At 44.9% G+C, this 11035-nt stretch overlaps 1 protein-coding gene across 4 annotated transcripts in view; it reads right to left on the bottom strand.

The window, feature by feature from the left end:
* SMARCAL1 (SWI/SNF related, matrix associated, actin dependent regulator of chromatin, subfamily a-like 1) overlaps positions 1-11035 on the bottom strand; it is a 49599-nt gene that overhangs the window by 33695 nt on the left and 4869 nt on the right. For all 4 annotated transcript variants that reach the window (XM_005883384.2, XM_005883385.2, XM_005883387.2 and 1 more), the window contains exons 5-7: positions 8670-8876; positions 7697-7747; positions 3039-3225 (exon numbers count right to left, since the gene is read on the bottom strand). In XM_005883384.2, coding sequence (XP_005883446.1) covers positions 3039-3225; positions 7697-7747; positions 8670-8876 — 445 coding nt within the window. The remainder of the gene's footprint in view (positions 1-3038; positions 3226-7696; positions 7748-8669; positions 8877-11035) is intronic.

Genomic DNA, 11035 nt, shown 5'->3' with positions numbered 1-11035 from the left:
AGGGGGGGGGGGGGGGGGGGGGGGCACCCTTGTTCACACAAGCGATCTGCCTAGAGGAGAGGAGAGAAATTAGAGATGAAGAGTAGAGAGGACGCTGTGTGTAAAGGCCAGAGGGAAGGAACCAGCAAAGACAGAACATGCTGCAGAGGAGGGGGCAGCCAGAGGACAGGGTGGAACAGGGTGTTTATTTAAGAGGGAGCAGCAACCTCAGTTAAGGTGCTCACTAGTCAGAGTCTCCAGGGCCCCGAGCCTTCCAGTGCAACAACCCTTGCTAATCGTTTGTGAATAAGGGTGTAGTCGACTCTTTTGGAGCCCAATTGGCCAGGCTGGAATCCCCATCCCACCACTCAGAGGTAAGTTATCTAACCTCCAGGTGCCTCAGCCATAGATGGGAATAACAACAGGATCTACCCCCGAGGCTGTTTCGAGGATTAATGAAGTTAATAAGTAACGCACTTAAAACAGGGTCAGAGGAATGTTCTCTTATAGCTACTATTCGACAAAAAGGCACAACAGTAAGAATGACTTGCTCGAGTCATCTGATGACTCAGTGAAACGCGGAGGGGATCCCGAGTGCCAGCTGCCTGGTCTCCTGCTCCACACACCCGTCCCCGTTCAGATGATTCCTGAAAACTCATCATCTGCTCAGAAACCTGGTAATAAGCCAGACGACTAGCTCTTTTTCTTTCCCTCTCACACAGTAAAGACAGAGACCGTAATCTCTTTAAATTAGCAGCTGGTTTGGCCGACAAGAATTCTAGGCTGCACGTGGCCTTTCTGAATTGCCTGGAAAGGCCAGTGTCTGACGAAGGTGGAGAATGGACATGTAGACCTGTGGGTGGCATGAGGCCAGCACGCCTGGGCTCAGCAGCACACGGAGACAACGGGCGTCACATCATTGCACTTCCTTGTCCTCCCAGCAGTCACAACAGCCCACCCAATGAGAGGGAGCACCCAGGCCGAGGCCACCACGTTCCTTCAGTGGGAAGGCAGGGAGCCCAGTGGCCTGCGACCTCACCTCCCTGAACAGGCCTCTTCTTGGCACACCTACCTCAGACCTGGGTTAAAGCTCTGGACCATTTTCGGGATGAACCCACAACTCAGACAGAGGGAGGGCAAGTGTGGAAAGATTTATTCTCTTACTTTCTGGTTTACAAAACTGGCAGCCAGGGCAGACAGGGAGCACCGAAGCACTTTAGTCTATCTGGTCATTTTCAAAGCAGAATGGACGCTGAATTTCAGTCTTTCCTTTTTCCCTGCCTTGAGGTAGCCCAGCTCAGGAACCAAGTGGCCAAAAATGAGAACAAAGCAAACACCTGAGTAAACAGAGAAACAATCACATAGCTGATGCCTCCTCTACAGGGCAGGCTGCATAACAGAAGCTCTGTCCTCATCAGAAAATGTGATTTAAGCCCCAGTTTCACTTGTGGGAGCTGAGAGACCTTAGGCAGGTGGCTGTCTGCCAGAGCCTCGATTCACTGGTTTCTTGAGAGACCGTATAGTCATTAGAGGAAGCTGATATGTATCTAAGAGATTTTACTCCATAAGTTTAAGGGAGTTTTCAACTGAGTTTTTACATATAAAAACAAAACAAAACAAAAAAAACATGTGAAATTCATAGCCCTCTTCCCTCAACACCAGAGAATGAAAGTTAAAATCTGGATTTAATTAGAAAGTGTTGAAGAAAGGCTGTAAGTACCATAGCACGTTCAGAGCCCTAGAGAAAAAGATGGGAGCTGCTGGCCCCACTTTGTTTCCATGCACACTGGCCCGGTGCCTCACACAGCGCCCCCAGTGGTGAGGAGGTTACCTGGCAAGGCCAGCAGGTACCACATGGGCCCATGGATCTCTCTCTACTGGAGCCATGAAGAACTTGATGCTGAAGTCAGAGTGGGCAACATTGTCATGAAGCAGCCAGAGGAGGAAAAGAGCAAAGGAAAAAAACTGCCTTGAGCTTGGGTAAAACGCAGCCCAAAGGACATCACAGATCACAGTAGATGCAGGACCGAAATGGCAAAGTGTGTTACCTCAGAGGGACAGAGCTGATGGATAGGAAGAGGAGAGGGTGGGCGGAGCTGGGGACTTGGGAATGCAGTAAGGTATGGCTGTGCTGAAACCACACCCAGGACAGAATCCTGTCTGAGATAGCAGCTGAGCTTTAACCAAAACACCACAGTGGGTTGCACACAGGCAGGCTGACTTTGCTCGCCAGTGCCATTGACAGTTCAGTTCCTTCCCTTGCACAGGGCTCTTCTCCAACCACACCGCCTACCAACACATCTAGCTCTCATATTTTTGGGTGGACTATCAAGACCTCCTCCCTCTCCTTGACCTCCCGAATATTCACTAGAAGGCAAGTTCAAACCTGTCTTTGCTTCTCCCAAGAAGTCTGGAAAAAAGGCCAGGCCAGGCCACGAGTTTATCTTTTTTCTTTCTACAGTAAGTGCACCCTAGCTTTCTTTTGGAAAACTACCACCTCCCACTTTCAGTCCAAGTGATTCTTGTAGGGCAGGCCTATCATCCAGCCTCACCAACAAGACTTCAAGCTCTGGGCAACAATGACTGACTGGTTCCAGATCCATGCATTTCAGTGTAGGATTCCGAGAAAAGAAGTGCTTCCGCTGGGCTGCTGGGCTGCTGGATGTGAGCTGGAAGCCCCTGGCAGCCCCAGCTGCCACACCTGAGTAGCATCAGGCTGAGAATAAAGCAAACTAAGAAGAAGGCAGAGCTGAGAGAGGGACAGAGTCTGATGAGATCCTTTTAGATCCTGGGTTTTCTATTACATGCACTGAGAAATCTCTATCTTCAACTAGTATGAGTAGGTTTCTGCACACCTGCAACACAGAGCCCTGCTAACGCACAGAATTTGAAATCGATGGTTACTCAGGCTCTGGTAACAGTACACGTGGCTGTTCAATGCCTAACTGCTTCCAGACGTCTGTGAAAGATGAGCATTCACAAAAGGGGCATCTAAACACAGCTGGTGGGGAGGGATGAAATGCGAGGGAAAGGGAGCAAGAGGAAGATCAGGCACCTACTTGACTCCAGCTCTCTGGAAGGGCAGCAGACTGGACACGAGCTTGGGGTCCACTCTGGAGAGGTCGGCCTCAGGGACGTCTGCTGTGAGACAAAGAGACGTCTTCTCCAGCTGAGAAGCAAAGGCCAGGGTGAGTGTCTTGGGCAGAGGACTCAGCTGCACTTGTGGGAGGCAGCGCACCCTTTCAACTAGAAGGAAGAAGAGAGGCATATGAATTGGGGTGTTATGTCCAAGAGATCCAGGGGTTACGAAATACAAATTTCAATGGCTGAAATGCTGCTGCATGCCATCTTAAAAAACTAACTGGAGAGAAAATCAGGGCTGATAGATGCATGCTAGAGAACAAGTCTTCCCTCTCTATTCCTTAATTTCTGCAAATATGAGGGCAATCAGTCATGCAAAATTGATTTTCTATACTACACAAACACTGGAAAGAAATACAAAGTGATTTTGTGACTGATCGTTTTTTTAACCTAAAGTAATGTAAAAAAATTATCTTAATATTCCCATTCAAATAAGAAAAAAATCAGCCCAGAAAAAGCAAGAATTAAAATGGAAAAATCTTGTCTCCTTTCCATTCTCCTCATGTTTTATTTTGGTTTCGATGTTGAGAAGTCAGAGAACTCTACGTCACCTGCTGTCAACGGGCGAGGAAGCACAGAGCGCCATGCAGAGAAGATGCTAGGCATTTCTGAGAAAGATCAGTAAGATGGTACTTACTCCCAAACAACAACAAAGGGCAAAGTCCACACAAAGGCCACAACTGATAACAATGCTTGTGGCCCTGCACACTCTCGACCCTTTCAGCAAGAGAATGATGACCTCCCCTTGAGAGTAAGTTTTACAGTAGTGATCTCAGTGGTGAGGCAGCCAGAAAACCCATTAGTCCTGAGGTGGCCTGCTAGCTCCCTACCCAGCCTCCAAAGCAGGCGCTGGCAAGCAAAGGCCTGGGGGCCAAATCGGCCTGTTTTTGTAAATAAAGGTTTACTGGACACAGTTGTGCCAGCTTGTTTATGGATTATCACGGCTGCTCTCATGCTACACTGACAGAGTTGTGTAGTTGGGACAAATACCGCACGGCCCACAAAGCCTAAAATATTTACTCTCTGGCCCTTTACAAAAAACGTTTACCAACCCTGACAAGTTCAGTCTGACTTTCCATTACAGCTCATCTTTGGGGTCTCTACTCTCCTTTCAAGTGTGCGGTACCAGACCTCCATACAATGGATGGGGAAATCTCTTCTAGTCAGAAGCCATTAACCCAAGTGGGAAAAATAAATGGCCTGAGATCTACATGGAAATGAAAGCAAATTAATTTCACTGATCTTACTCTTTGAAAGAATTTAAGCCTCACCTGACTTTAAATTTAAGAGGAAAAAAACTTCTTCAACAGAGAAAAGGAAAAAGAATAAACCAGGATACAAATAAAACATACAATTTGGGGGGAACGGGCAGGGGAAGATGTTAAAAAATCACAACGTTAGAGAACAGACGATAGACCTCGAGATCGCTGGTGGTAGCAGAATCATTAACCTACCAACCACAGCCTGCTCTCCTAGGGGCTGTAGCTTTCTAAGGTTCTTCCCTTTTAGCATTTTCCTTTGAAAAATCAAGTTAGAAGAGTGACCACTGTTCACAGATCCTCAATTGCTCTTTATCCTTTACCTTTTCAGGGGCACCCTGGGAGTCATAGTAAAACCAAGGGGCTTACTGTCCTCAGGAATCCAGTAAAGAGAAACTGGGCAAGTTTCATTTCTACCCAGTGTTATTTGAAATTCTAAGGTTGTAGTTCTCTATTCCATATGATCATGTTTTTCCTTAATATCTTCACAAGATATTACAAAGTGTTTTGCCACACAACCAATTGGCTAAAATTGCAAATATTAATGTGAATTTGGAGGACTGAGCCACCCACTACCTTAAATAGCTTTGTATTTTCAATACATTTAAATCCATTTCGTCCTTCACTAAATATATGTACCAGTTATTTCTGGGAACAGTTGGCAAGAACAGAATCACCAGGATAGGAAATTAGGTAAGGTTGGCGGCTTCATCATAAAGAGACTGTCCATACTGATGCAGAAGTACATTTTATGCCTCCAAATTAAATCCGAGCATGCTGATTTCTCCACACATCAGGAGACTGAGCACTCCATGTGCTTTCAGAAACCATTTTCATTATAATCCTAGTGACTTTCAGAACTCAAATACCTGACGAAAACTGAGACACGGCTGATGATCCGGCCACTGTGAAATATGGTGTTTTGTAAGCGTTACGTTCTTTCAGCCTCTCAAGAGGAAAAAACTGCCACTCTGCGTCCTACCAATTACTGTCTCCAAATCCCTGTGCTGCTACTTCGGCCAACGGGGTGTGTTTCTGAGAAAGCCCCATGCACTGTCGCCGGTGGCCGTGTCCTGTCCCTGTGCTGGGAGGTGGCAGGAGCATGCTCTGGCCTCATGAGCCATCTAGAAGCTGCTTCTGTGAAAGCCACCACTAAGCCACCCAGCAGAGATGGGAATGTTTTCAAATAGCAGCTGACAAGACAGAATTGCTGAGGGGGATGCAGAGTCCTTCTGGACTGTGACAGTTGGGAAAACAAAGGGCCTTAAGCCAATCTCACTGTGGGCAAAGGCCTCAAGTCACTTAGAAAAGAGAGAGGAAAGCTTAGTCACCTAATCTGGAGAAAATAATTATCACCAGGTCATCAACGAGCATTCATCTACTCAGAAGGTCTTACTGTCATTTTTAATTAGTTTTCCATGCACATGTTCACGAGCTCAGGGTCAGTCATCTAATTTCCACAGAGGAATCAGCCCCAGGGGTGAGGAGAGGTGCAAATTCCCCAGGGCCCTGTCCGATGCTGATGGAACCAGAGCTCACCGGGACCTGCGACTCTGCAGGCCGTCTCCTCAGCCTCGTAGCGCACGGGTCTGGCTCCTAAATTTCCATACAGGTCATGATACAAACTCAAGATCTCAATGTTTAGTCCGAGTCTGAGTGTATCATGACCCGCAATGCTCCCAATAAGGAAAACGGCGTTTCCTGTCTCTGGGCCTAAGCTTTTTCCAATCTGTGAAATGGGGAGAATCAGTCTTAGCTTCCACAAGACATTGCAATGACCAGACAGCATGGAAAAAAGTAATCTGAACTCTGAATCTAGAATTCTAAACTCCAGATCCAAAGGATTATTGATGACAAACACAAACTGTATGTCTGGCCATTGTGTGTTTTTCTGGATGAAGAATTGTTGTTTCATCAGATATTCCAAAGAGTATGTGGCCCACTAAAGATGTAGAACCATTATATAATGCTATGTGAGTCGAGACTCATGGTTTTCAATGTTACATTCACCTACTAATGCTGTAAGTATCCTGCTTTTTATCCTTCCATGAAAGTCAAGCCTTTATAGCTAACATATTTATGTCTTTCTGTGGTTGAAAGACAAAGGGATGAGAGGGAAAAACTCATTCCTATTGCTCACCAAAAATTTGGCTCTAGCCAGAGTTCGCTCTGAGTCACAAGTTCCAAAACAGCAGCAGCCATGGGATCCTTTCTGCTTCAGCTAGTGTTCCCTGATACTAAGTATCTCCTCATATTCAAACTTAGCCTTGAGTTTGCCGCAAGTCTTTCCTCAAGGATCAAAGCCCTTCCCTTATATTTAATTTCTGGCAGAAGAGCAGGTATGGATTAAAGACCGCCCCCACCCCTTTTTTTCTTTTTCCTTTTTTTTTTTTACTAAAAGGACAACTGGGACCCAGAATGTCGAATTATCCATCTGAGGTCCTATAGTAAGTCACATAAGGAGGAGACAGAGGGAAGAAACCCAGCTTTCCTCTTCGTTAAAGCCCCAGCCGGGTGGGCAAGAGGGCCAATGTTTCAGCCTCCCCTGGCCTGACCAGTGCAAACACTGGCTGGGAGGCCAACAAGTCATCGGGGTCAAACAGGAGGAACACTGATGCCAGCAGCAAACCCTCTGTAGAGCTGTGACAGCTTGGAAGATGGGTGTTAGACTGACATTCAGGACAGGCTGAGGTAAGACCATGTCCCCTTTCTCAGGCATATTGCATTACCCCACCCAAGCAGGCAGAGAAGAAAAATGTTAAGTCCAAACTGGCTTCTCCTTCTTGTAGTTACATCTGTACACATATTCCTTCCTTTGGTCCATCTCCAAAGTGCTCATTAAAGCTGTGCACCCTGGCCTAGGCTGAGCCTCTGGCAGACCTCAGCCCACTTGGAGCTCAGTATTGCTGAGACCCTCCCACCTTCACCGATCATCTGGTTCCAGAAGTAATCTGAGAGCCTGTCCTCAAAGGGCGTCCAAAGCAGCTTCCATCTAAGCGAGGCAATCCTCGCTCACCTCTGACCCCCACACTTCTACAATGGGCGGGAGGGAGGTTTCCCGGCCTTGGAATCTAACCAGTACTGCCTCACGCTGATGGAAGCAGAGGCCCCTGGTTCGTTGGGCTGTTGTAAAGCCACCGTCTCAGCGGATGGGGCCGGGCTGCCTGAGAACATCTCCGCCTTTCCTTGTCCTGTACACAGCATGCACAGTCATTGCGGGGGAAGGAGGAGGAGAACCTTTTAAAACACTCAATTTAAGGCAGATCATTAAAGCTTAACAACAGCATGATATAAAACAAGCAAGGTGGGCATCTCACTTAGTTTATTGTGCTCTTCCAAGAGAAAGCTCCACTTCCTGGTCTTGACATCTGCAATGAGAAGAAACAAAATAAGCAAACGTGCCAGCCTGCCTCTGCTGTGTCCTCACACTTACTCAGTCCCTGGTTTCCTAAACCTCCAGGGAGCTCGCATGGTGTGGTGACTGTGATGTCTCAAAGGCAAGAGGTTTTAAGACCTTGCTTTCTACTTGCCCAGGGAAAGGCTAAATCCATTTCAAGAATGTGAATATTAACCCATAAAAGCCACAGCATTTTGTAAAACAACATGGCCCATGCTAAGAATGAACTCCAGGAGTTCAGAATTCTGAAGCTGATTTCTGCCCTTTATTTGGATGGGGCAGCTTTTGAAGAACCTCACAAAAAATAAAGCAAAATTGCTTGGTTTTGGCCAGTGGTTGTCAATCCTGGCTGATTATTAGATTCCCCTGATGATTTTTAAAACTACCAGTGCTCCACCTCAAACCAATGAATTCAGTATCTCTGGGTGGGAAGTAGGCATCAACACTGACCGAGCCCAACAATCTGGGTTTACCAGGCCCTCCAGGTGATTCTGATGATGCTCAAGTTTGAGAACTATGGTCTTAGTCTACAGAAAGGCATTTATTTTTATGACAACCATCTGTTTTTCTAGCTCTGCTACAAAATCTAAACAGGTAGGTTTAAATGGCCAAAGCAGGAATTTATCTGCTTCTACTAAGAAAACACTGACCAGGTGACTGGGAAAAATTGTGTGTGGGGGGCGGGCCCTTCTCTTTGGGAGGCCTCTGAGGACAAAACAGGCCAATTGTTCACTATCTAAACAATTTAGGCATCATCTCTCTACAAGAGTAGCAGATCAGGAAGGCTCTACCAAGAAAGCCATTTTTGAGTGTTCAAATCGAGAGAAAAACACCTACTCTGAGACCACAGACCACTACCCACCCTGGGAAGCAGGCGGGGGCCAATTACTTGCCATAATTTCTAGAATCCATCTGTTTAAACAGTGCAATCAACTCTTGTGAATAGCCGATGTCTGCCTCAAAGCGGGCCCGGGAGATTAGCATGCACTGCCCTTTCACAAAGGTAAGAGAGGGAGCCGAAGGCAGGCCGGTCTGTGCCACACTGCTGGTCCCTTCCAAAGGCTGCAGGGTGACCGTGCGGAGGCGCTGGGCTGCTTTCACTGTGAAGGAGAAGAGGAGGACAGCTGTGACAAGGTGGATGACTTTCACATGGTGCTTGGATGCTCAGGCAGGCAAAGGAGGAGGGCAGGGACAGGGTCATAGGGAATTACACATGGCAGGTACTGTTGGACCGGGAAGCTTTGCAAGCATACTTTCATTGAGGCTTTGGAAAATTCACGATTTATTGAACATTACTCTTCTGCTCCTTAAGTTTTCAAATTAAAACACTTAGAAGTCAGAAAATAACAAGGGGAAGAGGGATTTCACCCGAATGAGCAAGTTTATTAGATCATTTCTGTTGCTGAAGTCAACACACCAGAATCGCCCACTTAACCCTACTTCCAGGCCCCTAACTCTGCTTAGAGAACAAGGGAGAGAGACAAAGGCCCACCAGGCCACAGAAGCACAGTTTTGAACCTTATTTCATCTATTACTGATGTACTTTATAGGTTAATAGATTTGACTACATAAAACTAAATTGTCAAAAGACACAAACTAAATTAAAAGGCAAAACTACCGAGTAAAGATACTTGTAAGAAAGGCAAGCAGAGCCCATACTTTTAAAAAATCAAGACCATGCCCTAGCTGGTTTGGCTCAGTGGACAGAGCGTCAGCCTGTGGACTGAAGGGTCCCGAGTTCGATTTCAGTCAAGGGCTCATACCTGGGTTGCGGGCTCGAGCCCCAGTGGGGGCATGCAGGAGGCAGCCAATCAATGATTCTCCCTCATCATTGATGTTTCTATCTCTCTCTCCCTCCCCCTTCCTCTCTGAAATCAATAAATATATATTAAAACACACACACACACACACACACACACACACACCCAAGACCACAAAACACAGAGATGTAACCAATTGAAAAGAGGGGGGAAATGACTAATAAGCATTTGAAAAAAATGTTCAACTGCACAAATAATCAGAGAATAAAAAGCCCTTTTTTCACTTATAAAAAATAGATATCTGCATTGCCAGTTGGAAATAAATTCTTTTGAAAAATAATGGGGTAATATACAGCAAGAACCCTAAAAAGTGATCAAATGATCCAACTTCTAGGAATCTCCCCCAACTAACAATTGAAAATACAAAAATTTATGGATAAAGATGTTTCTTACAGCTCTAACAATGAAAAAAAAAACTGGAAGCAAATTAAAACAGATAAAGAGAAAATGATTTAAGCAATCTATGACATATTTATACAATGAAATATCATATAATCAATAATGATTTTTTGGAAGAAATTTTGGAAAAGACAAATACACAAAAAAATTGAGTTCAATAGTATGAAATCATTTTTTTGGAAGTCAAAGTGGTCTGATAATCAGCATTTTTATCACTCAGCATTAACTGTTAACATTCAGCATGAAAATAAAAATGCTATGCTGGAACACTAATGAATTATGCAAGATAACAATTACATTACATATTTAAAAATTTGTATGTTTTAATGCACAGATAAAAGGCTGGAAGGTACAAAACTAAAATGTGAATAGTGGTTAACTGAGTGGGGAGTTTTGGGGGATAGTGTTTCTTCTTTGCACTTTGATATACTTTCCATAAGATGAGTGTGTGATAGGATTGAAAAGGCAAAATCCAGAGGTACACCCGAAGCAAAATGACAGAAAGACTGGTAGACCCAGCCTTTACATGTTATATCGATGAAAAACTATAATCTACTAAGAAGACACAACAATCATGAACCTATCTGAAAATTTAAAAAGAAGAATAAATGCACAAATCCATGATCATTGCGAGAATGTTAATATATCTTGGGAGACAGCAGATTAAGTGTGCAAAACACTGGTAAGGACACAGAGGAGCTAAACAAATAATCAGTAAAATTCTTCTAAAAGCTATGAACAGACTTTTGTGCCTATTAAATAGTTTTCAAAAAAAATATGCGAAGCATTACTTAAGGCAAGCATATCACACAGAAAACATAAATGAATCTGCAAACACAGAAGTCATTTAGGTCACCATGCAGTGTGGTCAGAGAACAGGAGTAAAAAGATAATAAAACAAACAAAATCATGACAGTGGAAAACAATGGTTTAATCTGAGGAACCATGAGAACACAGTGTGTCAAAACCTGCATTCTTAACTTAGGGCACTAGTCTCCCCTCCCAACAACAAATGGATTAATAGTAAAAATGAGCCCCCC

Source organism: Myotis brandtii, unplaced genomic scaffold (assembly GCF_000412655.1).
Source record: "Myotis brandtii unplaced genomic scaffold, ASM41265v1 scaffold79, whole genome shotgun sequence".
In the NCBI taxonomy this organism is placed as follows: domain Eukaryota; kingdom Metazoa; phylum Chordata; class Mammalia; order Chiroptera; family Vespertilionidae; genus Myotis; species Myotis brandtii.
Note: the sequence above shows the minus strand (reverse complement) of the source record. Positions and strands in the feature narration are given on the sequence as shown.